At 34.1% G+C, this 17,181-nt stretch overlaps 1 protein-coding gene across 2 annotated transcripts; it reads right to left on the reverse strand.

Annotated features, from left to right (window-relative positions):
• Window positions 1-661: 661 nt before the first annotated feature.
• LOC107001900 lies at window positions 662-8,571 on the reverse strand. Of its 2 annotated transcripts, none has more exons than XM_027912225.1 (4): window positions 8,407-8,571; window positions 8,153-8,206; window positions 1,233-1,458; window positions 662-947 (listed from the first exon to the last, which is right to left on the reverse strand). In XM_027912225.1, the coding sequence occupies exons 1-4, from the start codon at window positions 8,440-8,442 to the stop codon at window positions 928-930; spliced, it is 336 nt and encodes a 111-aa protein (XP_027768026.1). In that variant the 5' UTR covers window positions 8,443-8,571; the 3' UTR covers window positions 662-927. The 2 variants fall into 2 exon arrangements, with proteins under 2 accessions (XP_027768026.1, XP_015055338.1); XM_015199852.2 differs by having other exon boundaries at window positions 662-931; window positions 8,407-8,566.
• Window positions 8,572-17,181: the final 8,610 nt, after the last annotated feature.

Raw genomic sequence — 17,181 nt, forward strand, 5'->3', positions numbered from 1 at the left:
GTACAATATAAAGGAATGAAGAAATCTTACAATTACTTTCGCAGAAACATCATCCACTGGTCTACCATTCACATGTTTTTTATCAGTCAACAAAATTTTTTTTGCACGTGTAGGCTCCATACCATTTGAAGCCTAATAAAATAAAATCAGTGTCATCTATGCTTGACATGAAAAGTTAAATTATTAGTTAGTAATATCAACAGATATACCTGCTCATTCATCAATTTAGCAATACTTTTGGATCCTCCTGTGTGAGGCATCTTTTGCTTGGTTGTGTTATTTTTATTTGCTTGGGTACGTCTATGTCATTGAAAAATTAAACGATATCTTATGAATTACATTGGAAAATTGATCATAAAGTAATCTAAACACTATTAAAATTAGCAACAAGGAATATGTTTTCAAGGATTTTTTATGCCTTAGATTTCTCAAAAAGCCAATAAGAAACAAGACCACTCCATTGATCTCTCGGTATATGACTTGGTATATTTTTCAACAAAGCATCATTAGTCTTATACTTTGGAAGATAGTCACCTTTTAAGGAGCACTTGTATTCTTTCTATTTCTTTCGTAGACTTTAAGACAAAGTCTTCTCCGTATTTTGGGAAAGTGAACTTCTTTTGAAAAAAATAAAAGCCAACATTTGGGAAATAACATCACGTATAAAAATATTATCTTCTTCACTTCATAATAATAACTACATCATAATTCATACCCTCACAAAATTCAACAATTTCTTCTTTTTTTCATTGTCAAAATTTCTCCAATCATCTACGTGTAAAGGTATTAATTCTGGAGTCCTTGCAATGATTCCTACAAAGCTAGAAAGCGTTCGACCTTCTTTTCCAACAGGCTGGTTGCGAATATTAAATGACACGTCAATTGTCTTCCCTGGAGGAAGTTCCACGCACATTTCTTGTCTCTTGATTACCTAGAAAGGAAAAGATCTAAAGGCAATCAATTGATAAAAAAAATACATCGTAAAACAATTGAGAGACTCTTTAGAATTTATTTAATAATAGTATCATGACATAAATAAGAGGCAGTCTTATTCATGAACAGCCAACTATTGAAGTTTGTTGAGCTTTGGACATTTTAATTTGTAGCAAAGGAAGTATTAATGGCTTCAAGATAAAAAAAAAAAAAAAAGGTTGATTCTAGAATTTTTTAACATAGTTGCACTACAATTTCCGAGCATGTAAAACTAATAAGAAGTATAGAAAAACTATTACCAGATTCTTCATTGCCATCGACAGAAATATTCAACTCATTAGAATGAACATCATGATCTTGAGTTTCAAAGTGATTCTGACTACTTATTAACTGCTCAATAAGATTGGGCTCAATCGATGTTCCTTTCATCTTGAAACTTCTCAACATATTGTCGTAGATCTTTATCATTTTGTAGTTGCATGTCCAGTTTGTTGTGACCTCTAGTTCGCATACTTCCTTGTCTAGCTGCACTTAGTTTCACAGATTGCATAATAACATGACACATACTAAAAGAACTGCCATACTCATCTAACGTTGTGAATCACATACAAATGAACTAGAAATTTAAACAATCCAACTCATAACAACACATATAAACTTCACAATCACATGAACAAAATAAAAAATATATGTTTCAGCAAGAACCAAACAATCAGTCTAAACATTCAATAATCAATGAACACAAACATGAAAATTTCATATCCGACTTACAAGCATCTTTTATAAAATTAAATAAATTGAATGAAATTTCAAAAAGATATTTTATTCGAATTTCTCTATAAAAAAATTCCTAAAGGTTATTCAGTAACACCTATAAAAAGTATATTTTGTAACATCAACCTATTATTCAGGATCCCTTTCATTTTCATTACAATATCCTTCCTCAAGATTAGCTTCACCATCATTTGGAAAAAATTGAGTATGGCCTTCGTATCAATTACTATCCCATCGACTACACTTGTTACCCAATAATGATTCTCATATTCCGAAATATGAGAATTTTCTAAGATAGTCAAGTTAATGCAATCACTCTGCATTGATGACTCAAATTGTACACTATTTTCCTCTCACATATCAAAAATGACTCGAGGTTTAATTAATCTAGGAACAAACCATTCATGATATTGAGGATCTTTAACATATATTACTTGTTGCGCTTGTTCTGCAAAAATAACGGGTTCATGATGTTCTTGATCACCAATATTTGCCAGGCATGAAAAATTTACAAGTGTGAAACCTAAGTCATCTTCCATTACTCCTCTACCTTTGGTTACATCAACCCAATCGCACTCAAATAATACAACCTTAAATTCCTCATAATATTTGAACTCCACAATGTCATTCAATCTTCCATAATATGACATTTGTAAACTTATAGCATTGTTACTTGAACTTGCATAGCTCGCAGTCATTGAAAAGAACATAACACCACTATTTTGTGTCTCTAAGGAATCTTCACTTTGTTTTGTTCGAAATCGATACCCATTATTTACATTGTATGCACTGAATCTTTTTGCAATGTAACTCAACCTTTTTGCAAGGACTTTAACATTCTTTAAGATGTCAGATGTGCCCTCCGACTCATTTATCTAATAAAATAGAAAGATACAACTATGAATGTTGATATAACTATGAGTACAATAATTTGAGAGAAAAAAAATATGATTTAGTCCTATTACTCACTTTCTCATTGAACCACTCACTAAATGTATCGAAATGCATGCGATCCAATTGATGTTGTGTCAAACAGCGCTTGCGAAGCGATCTCTTAATTTCATAAATATGTTCTCGATTGGTGTAAGTCAAATATATCAATTTTGTTATACAATAAAGTAATAAAAACATAATCAACCATAGAATTAACACTTACTTTTTAAAATTTTCAACCACCTCTAACTCACAATTGAAGAGAACATGTCGATGTGCTTGCAGTAATGTTTTTTCATCCATTTCAAATACATCTACTCCACCATATGACTCTCCAGTAGTGGGAAAAAGGCATTCTTCCCTACTAGTCTCATTATCAATTTCATCATCGCAATTTGTTGAACAATAAGACCTTGAAATTCCACCCTCCAAATATCGAGAGCAAAATGCCAAACACTGATTTGCTATATATGCTTCTGCTATTGAACCTTCCGTACATGCACGATAACGAACATATGATTTTAAAGTACCCAAATGCCTATGGAATATAGCAATGTTATTAGACTGATATTATAATCTTTAACTTTTAAAGATATTTACAATAAAGATTCGATGATATTCTACATACCTCTCAATTAGGTACATCACGATAATGTACTGGATGCGCAAGTTTAGCCTCAGTTTCTAAGTGACTAACTAAGTCTACCATAATAGTAAAAAAATCCTGGGGGAAGAGTTTGTCCATAGAAGACAACTTTTATGGAATTTTTTTTTAATTGAATTTACGTATTCTACTTTCAGAACTTTGCTACACAAACACGAAAGTGTGTACACAGTTCAATTAAAACAAATTTAACTTTTTTTTTGTTGATCTCCGCAAGGCGAGAGGAAGTTCTTACATTATTACATGACAATCATGAGCTTTTAGCCCAGATAGCTTTCATTTGCGAATCCAACGTGAGATATTAGACGCATAGCCATGTGGAAATTTGGCATTTTGTAATACTTCATAAAACATCTCATTTTCATTTGAAGAAATTGTAAAATAAGTAGGAGGAAGATATGCTCTCCCACTATCTCAATATTACGGCTATAAGCTTGGTCTTATTTTCATCTCCTTGAAGTCCAATCGTGCTTCCAGATTGTCTTTTGACTTTTTACTAACACCCAATTATGTATATAATACACACATTCTTTTCTATCTGCATTACATTAAGATTATGGCACACCAAGTTATACTCCCAATAAGGAAGATAAAAAAAATATGCTCTTCTTTTTCCATGTGTTTTTTACCACCTCACTTACCTCTTTACTTAAGTAGACAAGAGTAACATTATATCTTTAAATTGATCGAACACTTGTGACCCAGATACTACGCAAGGAGCGTAAACTTTATATCTTTAAATTGATCGAACACTTGTGACCCAGATACTACGCAAGGAGCATGTCTTGTTTATTTAGCACCATCAAATGATTGTGCATCATTTATATATTTGTGATTAGACTCTAAGAAACGTCGATGTCCCATGAAAAAAATTTTCCTGCCATGTTTGAGCCATTAAAATTGAGTGTTTATATTGCAAGAAGGGCATGCAAACCGACCATAAGGGCTCCATCCAGAGAGAGTACCAGATGCTGGAAAATCATTTATGGTCCACATGAGAGCTACTTGCATTTGAAATCTCTCCTTTGTAGAGGCATCATACGTGTCAACCCCAACGTCCCACAATTCATTTAACTCTTCTATTAAGGGTTGTAGAAATACATCAATATTATTTCCAGGTGATTTTGGTCCAGGAATAAGTAAAGACAGAATGAAAAACTCTTCCTTCATTGACATCCATGGTGGAAGATTATATGGCATTAAAATTACTACTATGTACTATGAACACTTCGCATTGTGCAAAATGGTTTAAACCCATCAGAAGCTAATCCCCAATGTATATTTCTAGGATCTCTAGCAAATTCATGATATTTACTATCAAAACATTTCCAAGCTTCATTATCTGCAGGATGTCGTAGAATTCCATCTTTTTTGCGCTCGTCGTGATGCCATCGCATTTCATTATAAGTTTTGAAGACATAAATAATCTCTGCAACCTTAGATTTAAAGGAAAATACCTTCAGAACTTTGCTGGAATTTTTTTAGCATATTTTTCCATCTAGAAGCCCCAAAAAAAATCTTATATTCATTGACATCCTTAGCAGCAACTTTTCTGAAAAGCATGCACTCGTTTGAACATGCATGAATCTTTTCATACGTTAATCCCAAACCTTCAACTATCTTTTTTGTATCATAAAAATAAGGAGGTAATTTTTCCCCTTCAGGCAACATATTCTTCAATATTTTAAGCAAAGAATCAAAAGATTCATTTGACCATTTGAACATGCATTTTGTACGATAGATATGTAGCAAAATGACAATTTGCTAAAATTCTTACATCCAGGATATAGTTCTTCATTTGCCTCCTTCATGAGATGTTCAAATGTATCCATCTCTGGATGAGTTTTATTTCAAATTTTTTTGTAGTATATGGAATTATGGTTTGATCCATCTCGCCCTTTTCATTCGCATCGTTATTCATGAAATGTGTATCACCTCCAAAAACATCTCGTATCATTCCTCTCATCACCACTCCTCAAATTTGACTGGTTGCAATTAGTTACTTGAGAACTTTCTGATCTATTTAGAGACTCTCCGTGACAAAACCAAGTATCATATGATAACAAAATGCCATTAACCACAAGATGGTCGTATATTGTGGCCTGATCTACTTGATGGAAAAGCACACATCCTGTACAAGGACATGCAATTTTCTCTCCATCTTATTTTTTAGAAAAAGCATGATTTATAAAGTCATTACACAATCAATGTACTCTTTACCAACTCTATCACAATACATCCACTTTTTATTACTAGGACTGTCCATAAAGTTCAAGATATTATTTTTTCAGCAATTACTGTTAAAACTAAAGATATGTTGGTAAAAAATGGTGAAAATACATAATTAGTATAATTACATAACTCAAAGATTTCATTTTAATAATTCAAACTATCCAACAAAGATCTGATTCTAATGATATTCATATATTAAATTATCTCAAAACAGATGAAAAACTTAGAATGCTTTATTAAAAGTTTTCTTTCAAAGACACACTCAACTTCAAGATTGTATAAGTAAAAGATGCTTATTTAAACAAAGAACAATATTTAGAAAATGAACTGAGAAATCCTCAAGCAGTAATATCTTTCATATCTAAAGAAAAACAAAATGCACAAGACAAAACATATGTTCTATTGGAATCAAGTTATGATAAGGTTAGCAAAAGATCTTCATGGACTACTAAAAAGAATTTGGAGGCCAAAGACGAAACTACTACTACTAGATTAACATATAAGGAAGTGATGAATATTGAGAACGTGGGTGTACAAACTGACCCTGGTTGTATGTTTAAGTATCAGACACTTAAGACAATTGATCACCTTTTTCTTTAAGTGTCAGTTTATCGATATCGTTTGGTCAAGACAGATAGGATGGCTAAATGTGTATTGGTTGGTCCGTGGAGGTCAGCTGGGCGACACAAAATTATTGAAGTAGTTCTAGTAAAGCTGAAATCATTATAATGTTACAAGCAAGTTGTGTCTACCATATAATTGTATCTTCAATTTACAGATTTTAGTTATTCATATTGAAATAGAAACTACTGAAACTAACTCTGATTTTTAATATGGAATTAATAGATTTTAGCTTTTGACAGTTTAGGTTTAGAGAGCTTTTGATTTAAGTTACATGTTGATTGATAATAACTCAGTTCTAGAGTAACACTACATCACAAAATGATATTTTCTTATTCAACTTGATCGTCTTATTCAAATCACTACCAGAACAACCCAAAACCTTAAAAACTACAGAACAGAACTTCATCTTGAGTCATGTTAATCAAATCCATAAATTAAAATAGGATAAGGACTCGCTTGATCGAAGCGACAAACAAGATGCAGAAGACCATATCGTTATACCTTGGAGAACTTCATTGCTTTTATAGCTATATAGTTTAAAGTGATACCAAAACTTGTCAAACTTCTAGCAGCGAAAACACAAAATTTCGTCAAGAGTAGTACTTTAGAGAGAGACAAACAGAAAAATTGATACAGAACAGAGAAACACAAAGACAGATTTCAAAAACATTATAGAAGAAAAGGAAAATTTGAGAAAAATAGAGAAAAATTGTAGATTGTGATATTCACCCAATACAATTGATAAAATTCGAACAATCACGAATGGTTGAATATATTAACATCAACCTTAGACATACAGTAATCAATTCAATCAATTGCACATCAAATTAATAGCACGCAGAAATTACAAAACACGCTTAGCAAATATAGGAAAAAACATACTGTACAAATTTCCCTATCTAATTTGAGTACATGTAAGTGGATTTTGTCCAACGAATAGTGAGTGACAAGGTGAATGCTGTAAAACATACCATTTACAGATTTTGTATCTAAATTTACAGATTTTAGCTATTCACATTGAAAGAAAAAATTACTGAAACTAAATCTGATTTTCTATTTGTAATTTACAGATGTTTACTTTTGACATTGAAGTAATGCGGAGCTTCTGACTTATTTGAATAATGCTAGGTTGGCGATGAAAATAGAATAATTTTAGCTTGACGATGAAATAACATTATTCAACTCAAAATATAAGTCAACAAGCTGATTGATAATGACTCAGTTCTAAAGTAGCACTACAGTTAAGGTATACAGAGCCTATGATATATCCGAATAATGTTAGGGTGAAGATGTAAATAGAAAATTTTTAGCTTGACGATGAAATAAATTTATTCAAATCACAATTTAAGTGAACAGGCTAATTGATAACAACTCAGTTCTACAGTAGCATTACATCACACAAATGGTATTTACTGACTCAACTTGATCGTTTTATTCAAATTACTACCATAACTACCTATAAACTTAAAAACTATAGAACACAACTTCCTCTAGGGTCATGTTTATCAAACTTGGGAAAAAAAGAAATGTAAGGGCTCACTTGATCAATGAAAAAACATGATCCGTAAGAACGTATCGTTATAACTTGGAGAACTTAACTGCTTTTATTTCTTTATAGTTCAAGTCAATACCAAAACTTGTCTAACATCTAACAGCTACAACACAAAACTTCCTCAAGTGTAGTACTTTGGAGAGTGATAAACATAAAAAAAAATGATATAGAACAGTGAAAAACAGAGAAAGGTTTCAAAAAAATTATAAAAGGAAAGGAAAATTTCAGAAAAACAGACACAGATCGTGATATTCATCCAATACAATCGAAAACACTCGAACAATCACAAATAGTTAAATACATTAACATCAACCTTAGGCATACAGTAATCAATTCAATCAATTGCACATCAAATTAATAGCACGCAGGAATCACAAAGCATGCTCAGCGAATATAGGATAAAAACTTGCTGTATAAATTTCCCTATCTAATTTGAGTACCTGAAAGTAGGATTTCATCCAACAAAGTGAATTACAAGGTGAATTCTGTAAAACCTACCAGAAAAGCGTAAAATAAGAAAAAAAATTAAGAAACCTTGAGAAGATTTGAAAAATCAATTCTTGTTCAAAAATATAACAAACTTGATCCAAAAATATAGCCCATTACAGAAAAATCTTGGCGGTCTCTTTGTGCACCGTGAATATAAAATTGAAACCTTATATTAATTCTGAAGATGGAGAGTTTGAAGTCTTACCTTAATCGTTTTGCATTGAGAAGATGAGCAGAGCATTAGAGAGAAGAGAACTATCGATGATACAGAGGAATAGGTTTTGTTTTTATTTTTTCTTATTAACCTTTGGAGGGAATAGCTGATTGTAGTACAAAAATTGGAGTGAAACCTAAAAAAAGAAGATGAAAGTTGCGTTTATTAGTACCTTTTATGAGATAATTATTTTAACTCACTTTAAAAATATCTTTTACTGGCTAATATTTAATTGTTACTAAACCAATACCTTTTACTAGCTATTTTTCATATTCCACTAAAATTTCAGCTTAAAGAATTAATTAGCGGCAAATCATTATTTGCCTCTAAAAAAATTGCCGCAAAACCCCCATTTTGTATATGTGAAAGGGGAAAGATCGCATGATCATTTGTTCAAGGTCATATTGGGAGAGAAACTAGTGATTTTTGTTATTACTTCTTTGGTGATGATGTGTCAAGGTGAAGAAACAGGACCAGTCAGAATGATGAAGGCGATATTGATCCTTCATTCTACTGATATCAATTTTTAATTAAAATGTTTGAGAATCTAAAAAAAGTGAAAAGCGGGGCTTCACTTATATAGAAATGCAATCGATTGTGATACATATTTTGCTTAACTGTAACGAGATTCACCCATCTATTAAGTAAGTGCTAAAATTGTCACCTGATATTACATACTAATATATAAGGGTTCATTAACTAACGAAATACTTGAATGTAAAATGGTCAACTTGTTCGTAAACACATGGGGTAAGGAAACCATCTGTATAGAATTTTCCAAATATGGCTATAAAACTATGTAAGTGTGCAATCACTAGTATTTAATAATTTGTTACACAAAATTATATAACTTGAAATAACAATCACGTAGGTTTACGATGAATACTCAAGTGTCCAACATTTGCAATTAGTGAAAGAAGTAGCACTTGGATCGAAATCTCATATACTGACAATGAATAGTATTGTGTCATTGGATTTAAGTTTCAAACTGAAGAAGTTTATAAGAACAATAAAACAAATTATAGTGATGTCTACATACAAGATAATGTTGATGGTAGTGACCAAACATGAATATCGTAGTGTCATTCATGAGATTATTGAAGTGAGATATCCAGGTTGGCCTAAGAAGAAAATTGTATTGTTTCGGTGTGAGTGGTTTGACCCATCACATAGAAGAACAAAGGTGTACCATAAACATAATATAATTGAATTTAATCACACCACGAAATAAGAAGAAATGATCCTTTTATCATTACACAAAATGCTAAACAAGTGTATTACGCTTCATATCCATTGCATAGAGACAACACTGATTGATGGATTGTAATGAAAAGTAATAATGTGGGAAGAATTGAAATTGACAATGTCTTATAAGTGGAGTATCAAAAATATGTTACAATTGTTCAACAAGTTGATGTTGGATTGGAAAACACACTACAACATCCTCAACACATATTAGAAGAAGTATCTGATGTTGAGATATTGAATGTTGAGGAAGAAATATCTGAGAATGAAGAAAATGAATCATTTGATAATGAAGAATAGGATAGTAATGAAAATGAAACAACCGAGGAGGAAGAAGGGAGAATGATGGTATTGAAATAAGCGAGGAAGAATAGTCTAGAATGAAAGCTAGCTACTGGATATGTATGTATGTATGTAAATATATATAAGTTAGTGTATTTTGCTAATTTTATTGAATTTAAGATTTTTATATATATTATACACATAAATTTGCATATAGATGTTATTAGGCGATGATTGTGATAGAAAACACAAACATCTTGGAGTTAGACAAACTAAATAGGCTACAAAGAAGAAGTCTATGAGACCCATAGATCCTAGGGATATTAGGATCTATTTGTTCTGCACCAGAGCGCATCAACCATGATACACATATAATTGTTGTTTCGTTTGGTATTGTGGATCCTCAACAATATTATAATTATTTTTGACCAGTCAGTGCTTCCTCTACTTCATAAACATTGCCTTCAGTATGCTACGAGGACATACCTTTACAGGCTATTCATCTAGGACGACCCGTATGGTCAGGTACTCTATCTCTCACTTGTAGCGAGCATAGTAAAATTCTATGGCCAGTACGTCTCCTTTGACTCAGATTATGTGCATCCTCATGTATCACCCTCAATGACAGGTACATCTAGTGCTACTCCAGAATGATTTGATCCCTTTTTAGTTCCTGGCTAGAAGGACTGACCTGGTAGATTCATGATTGAGCCGAATGGATCATCGTAAGTTTATTTTGTTATCTATTTGTTAGTTTATTTTATTTATTGCCCTATACTTAATATATTATTCATGAACTAACATATTCATAGCGTGTTTTGAAGGTTACATACAGAAAAGGGTGTTACCCGGGCTTTAAAAGACTCTGTTAGAAGACTTTAAACACAAGTTTATCACTCTTGGGGAGAGATCCCAAATTAGTATATGTGAGGCGATGTTTAATAACTTTAAGGTATATATTTTTAGTTAAGTTTAGTATACTTTACTTTTTTACCATCGATCTCATTCACGTTATTCAATTTTTTATTTAGACTATGTGTACTTGGAAGTCGAGGTACAAGCAGGTCATTAAGAGCACATTTGAGAGGAAGGCATCCTCCATACTGTGTACTTGGCTAAAGAAAGTTCAGGATAGTGTTGAACGTCCGGATTTGATGTTGCCGCACGTTTTTGATGAACTGGGTCTGTATTGGAACACATACAAGTTTAAGGCAATATCAGACCAAGCAAAAATGTCTAGATGCAGTCTTAAGGGTGGCTCGCTGCAAACTAGAGGTGCAAAGTCTGCTGAAACAATTACAAGAGAGATAGTAAGTTATAATGCAAACTTTTAAATAAATAATTAGTTTATTTATCACAATTTCAATTTCAGACTAAAAAGCGGAAAGTAATAAGTTCAACGAGTAAGAGAATGTGTTTAACCGATTGAAAGCATGATAAGAGACACTAACGGTATAACGAATAGGGTAAATCATTTAACCATAAATCACTTATAGTGTAACACCCAATATAAAAAACAGACCAAAAACTAGCTTTTCAGAAAAAAATATGTAGGTGCAACCAATGGTGGCATCGACTGACCATATCCTGACCCATGGTCCATCTTGCATATCCATCAATGGGGTCAGAAACTCCCAAAAATCTCAGCCCAGGAAAATAGGTTAAGTCTTGATCGACCGACATACCTATGGTCCGTAGGTCGGACTACGGTCCGTATTCCGTGACCGTCGATCGACACCCCATTCATCCACTGTTTGACAAGATCCACGGATGAACAGCACGGTCCGTAGGTGGAACCACGGACCGTAGGTCTGATCGTAGGTGGGAATTAGCAGCCAGTTAGGGGGGAAATGAAGTAGGGTCACTTCAAATGATTATAAATCTTAGGACAAAATGCGTTGGGTGTACCATGACACATCATCAGATAGATAATTGAATTAGCTTTCCATATCCACCAACCTTGCTAAAATCAGACCTTCGATCAAAAAGTTTTGCATTGAAAGAGGGTCAATTTATTTTTATCGCACACCACTCTAGGCAGTCTTACAAACGTCTGTAACACTTAGCCTACTTACACCCACGAAATTGACTAAGTATAGAAATACTTAAACAGCAAAGTCAAACAGCAAGCAGAATTTACAGGAACCTGTCCCAACCTTTATTAATCTGTAATTAATACAAAGGAAGGCTTCACGAATTAGTCTAAGGCTAAAAACACTCTGTCTAAGCCTTCCACCTTTAAACAAAAATTCTGCACAATGACAATTACATGCGGCAGTTATAAATGACACCTGTCCGACACTTGTCATCACAGGGTTCAAAACTAACTTTCTAACAGCTATATTTCTAACAGATAGAATCTAATTCAAATTACATTCTTATCTACACGAAATACTAATATTCTAACACTTATAATATTTCAGGCTTCATTCCAACACTTGGAATATTTCTGCCAGCTTCCAACACTTAGAATATTTTAGCTGTCTTCCAACACTTAGTTTTATTTCACCAATTCGGGTGAACTGCCTTTGTTCTTGAGCCTGTTGAATAGGCCCAACCTACGGACCAACCTACGGACCATCGATAGAACGACAGACCGTCAGTCCTGGTTGATTTTTGGACCGACAGAAACTTACCCAGGGGAATTTTTGTCTTTTTCCACTTCGTTTAAACCTTAAGATACGTTGTTTTGATCCCAAATCATGGATTTTAGTTATGTCTGTTTTAGTAAAGGCCTGTTGAACAGTCCCTACCTACGGACAAAATGATGGACCATCGATAGAACGACGGACCGTCAGTCCTAGTTGATTTTTGGATCGACAAAAACTTACCCAGAGGTATTTTTGTCTTTTTCCACTTCATTTAAACCTTAAGATACATTGTTTTGACCCCAAATAATTGATTTTAGTCCGTTCAAGCCTAGAAACATAACTAATATTTACCTAAGTCAAATCATAAATCAAACGTTAGAAAATTAGAAGCAAAAAAGGAGAAAAAGCTCAAGAACCCTAGTTCAAGAATGCAACAAGTTTCCAGCAATGCAAGCCCCAAAACCTAAGTATTTGTTCGTGAATTTCATCACCAGGTATCTGGGATCTTACTAGTGGGTTCCTTTAAACCATTGGGTCCCTAGTTTCAGTCAGTTCTTGATTCTCTTATTATGATTAAACCTAGGGTTTCTAAAACTTCAACAGAACTTCATGAAATTTTAAGTTATATGTTCAAAATCAAATTGTCATGTTATTATTTAGTTGATCGCATGAATTTCAGAACCCTAGCTATGTATTTCTTTTGTTCTTGAATTACACATGCTAGGTCAGATATTTCAGTTACTTCAGATAAACATGCCTTAGTTATAAATGCATAATAACTAGATTAATTGTTGCATTCTCAGTTTGCATGTTTAGTTTTGAGCTATCCAGTATTTACAGAAACTTAGTCATAATCAGTTATTTACGTAATTCATTGGGAGTAGTATAATACCGAGTTGGACTGGGGTTCAGCGTACCATTAGTCCCAGATCTACTAGCCAAATAGGTTGTAAGTCCCCTTTGTGGGTAATCAGTTTAGTGATCACGCCAGCATGTCTTTATACCTATGGAAGGGTATATTGGGTCCTCTCGATGAGACGTATACATCGGACTCCACATTTAGCTCAAGTAGTTTTATTGTCGGTTATTAATAGCTCTCATAGTTAAGTCAGACTCTATTGCATTAACCATTTATCAATATATTCAATATTCAATTTTAGCATGTTATAAATTTGTCGTTACATCCAGTTATCTCAGATTTTAGTATATCATGTACAAATTATTATACTTACTTTTGTGCTTGATCAGTTATGGTATATTTCAGCTTTACTCTATCCTACGTGCTCACTACCTCCAAGTATATGAATCATACGTGCGCTACATATTCTCGTGATGTAGGTTCAGGATCTCAGCTTGCAGGTCACGCATAGATCAATTTCCGATCTCAAGTTTAGTAAATTCTGTGGTGAGTCCTCATTTTCCGAGGACAACAGTCATGAGTTTTATTTAAGTCTTTTAGTCATTTAGTTTCACTTTTGCTAGATTTAGTAAGGGCTTCTCCCAGTATTTCTAGTCCAGTTTAGAGGCTTATTTCAGACATAGTTAGTTTCAGCTTAGCGTTGAGTTGATATTTTCTTTGTATTAAACTCATCATTTTTCATCTATCTCAGATTTAGCATATGAATATTCCCCATATTTTCATTTTAAGTATGATTTAGCTTCCACAACAATTTATTATTCTTTAGTACGCTCATGATCATGCTAGCAGGGTTAGCTTGGGATCACTTTTGGTCGTAGGTTCCATGTCCGCGTCTTAGAGGTAGCTCGAGGCGTGAGCACTAGGTTTAAGAGTCTTAGGATGTCTGAAAATCCGCACTAAGTAGAGTCCTTTTCATGGGTGTGAAGTGCACCACATGTAATGAGAGGGAGGATATGAAGTGTTTTAGGAAAACTTCACTTTGTTGTCACTCTAATCGTGCATAAGGTATGATCAAATCCCATTCTAAAGAGACGTTCTACGTTTCAGATCATGCCTCTTCGTAGAGCTAACGCTAGGAATGCAAATTTCAGGAGTGCAAACACAACTCCTCCAATCCCAGATCAAGAAGTCTCCAATGCTGAGTTTAGAAATGCCATAATGATTTTGGATCAGAGTATGACCCATCAGAACAATTGGGTTCAGGCTCCTCCGAATGAAATTGCTGGATAAGAACCAGCAAGGGTCCGTGACTTTGGTAGGATGAACAGACTTTATGCTCTTCAGGCTCGCTGTTATCAGGAAGGTTCTCCTGATGTAGTCACTGGTACGTTACGAGTATTTGACCTTGATGTTTAGCATTGTTAGATCCAGGGGATACTCTTTCTTTTGTAACTCCTTGCACAGCAGTCCAATTAAGTGTCAATCCAGAAACTCTCTCAGAATCTTTCTTAGTATCTACTTTAGTTGGTGACCCATTTATATCTAGACGGCTATACAGATATTGCCCTATCACTGTCTCTCAGAAAGTCACCTCGACAGATCTAGTAGAGTTAGAAATGGTAGACTTCGATGTCATTATAGGCATAGATTGGTTACATTCATGTTATACCTCAATCGATTGTAAAAGTAGGATTGTTCTTTATTTATTTCCAAATGAACCAATCTTAGAATAGAAGAGTAGTAGCTTAGCGCCTATGGGTTGATTTATTTCTTACCTTAAGGCCAGCATGATGATCTCTAAGGGTTATCTCTATCATCTAGTTCGGGTTAAGGATTCTACCTTTGAAACCCCAACTCTTGAGTTAGTTCAGTAGTCAGTGAATTTCCAGAAGTTTTCCCGTAGATCTTCCGAAAGTTCCTCTTGAAAAGGAAATCAACTTTGGAATTGACAAAATTCTAGATACCTAGCCTATTCCTATTCCACCTTACAGAATGGCTCCAGTAGAGCTTAAAGAATTGAAAGAAATGTTGAAAGACCTTCTAGATAAGGGTTTCATCAAACCTAACATTTCACTATGGGTTTCACCAGTGTTGTTCGTAAATAAGAAAGATGGTTCTCTCAGAATCTGCATTGACTATAGACAGTTGAACAATAGTACAATCAAGAAAAAGTATCCCATTCCTAGGACTGATGACTTGTTTGACCAACTTCAGGGTGCTAGTCATTATTCAAAGATAGACCTAAGATCGAGTTATCATCATCTCAGAGTCAGAGATAGGACATTCTAAAAACAGCCTTCAGAACTCAGTTTAGTCATTATGTATTTGTAGTTATGTCGTTTGGACTAACCATTGCTCCTGCAGCTTTCATGGATTTGATGCACAGTGTGTTCAAGCAGTACTTGGACTTGTTTATTATCGTCTTCATTGATGATATCCTCATTTATTCTAGGAATGAGAAAAAATATTCGAGTCATTTGAGAATTGTTCTACAGACTCTCAAGGATAGCTAGATATTCTCTAAGTTTAGCAAATGTGAGTTTTGGTTGCAATCTGTTGCTTTCCTTGGTCACATTACGTCTAGCGAAGGGATTCGAGTGGATTAACAAAAGATAGAAATAGTGAAACAATGGCCTAGACCTACCTCTACTATAGACATCAGAAGTTTCTTAGGTCTAGAGGGTTATTTCAGAAGGTTCATGGAAGGATTTTCATCCATAGCCTCACCATTGACTAGGTTGACGGAGAAGATGGTCAAGTTTCAATGATCAGATGATTGTGAGAATAGTTTTGCGAAGTTGAAAACTAGATTGACTACCGCTCCTGTTATTACTCTACCAGAGGGTTCAGATGGTTATGTGATCTATTGTGATGCATCCAGAGTTGGCCTTTCGTTTTGTGTTAATGCAGTGAAATAAGGATATAGCTTATTCTTCTACTCAGATTAAGGTGCAAGATAAGAACTATCCAACTCATAACCTCGGCTTTCATCAGTGGTTTTTGAACTCAAGATATGGAGACACTACTTGTATGGTGTTCATGTAGATTTGTTGACTGACCATAAGAGCCTTCAGTATGTTTTCAACAAATAAGAGTTAAATCTTCGCCAGAGGAGACTGCTTGAATTCCTTAAGGATTATGATATGAGTGTGCATTATCATCCTTGTAAGGCGAATGTAGTTGCAAACACTCTTAATAGACTATCTATGGGTAGTGTATCCCATGTTGAGGAAGAAAGAAAAGAGCAAGTGAATGATGTTCACAGGTTTGCTTGCTTTGGAGTTTGCTTTATGAGAATATCAGACAATGGTGTAACAGTTCAGAACGGGGCAGAAACTTCTTTGGTAGTGTAGGTTAAGGAAAAGCAAGGTAGTGATCCAATCTTGCTTGAACTAAATGGTGCAGTCCACAATCAGAGAGTGGAGGTTTTCTCCCAAAGGGGAGATGGTGTACTTCGCTACCAGGATAGATTGTGTGTTCCTGATGTGGCCAAGTTGAGATAGCATATTCTTGCAGAAGCCCATAACTCTAGATATTATATTCACCCAGGTGCTTCTAATATGTAACGTGATCTGCGGGAAGTCTATTGGTGGAATGGAATGAAGAGGGATATAGCAGATTTTGTAAGTAAGTGCCCCAATTGTCAGCAAGTCAAGGTAGACATCAGAAACCAGGGGGTATGACTCAAGAGATCGACATTCCTACTTGAAAGTGGGAATTAATCAATATGGATTTCATCAAAGGGTTACCGCATACTCGTAGACAGCATGACTCCATTTGGGTGATAGT

The sequence above is a fragment of the Solanum pennellii genome, chromosome 10 (assembly GCF_001406875.1).
Source record: "Solanum pennellii chromosome 10, SPENNV200".
NCBI classification, from domain to species: Eukaryota; Viridiplantae; Streptophyta; class Magnoliopsida; order Solanales; family Solanaceae; genus Solanum; species Solanum pennellii.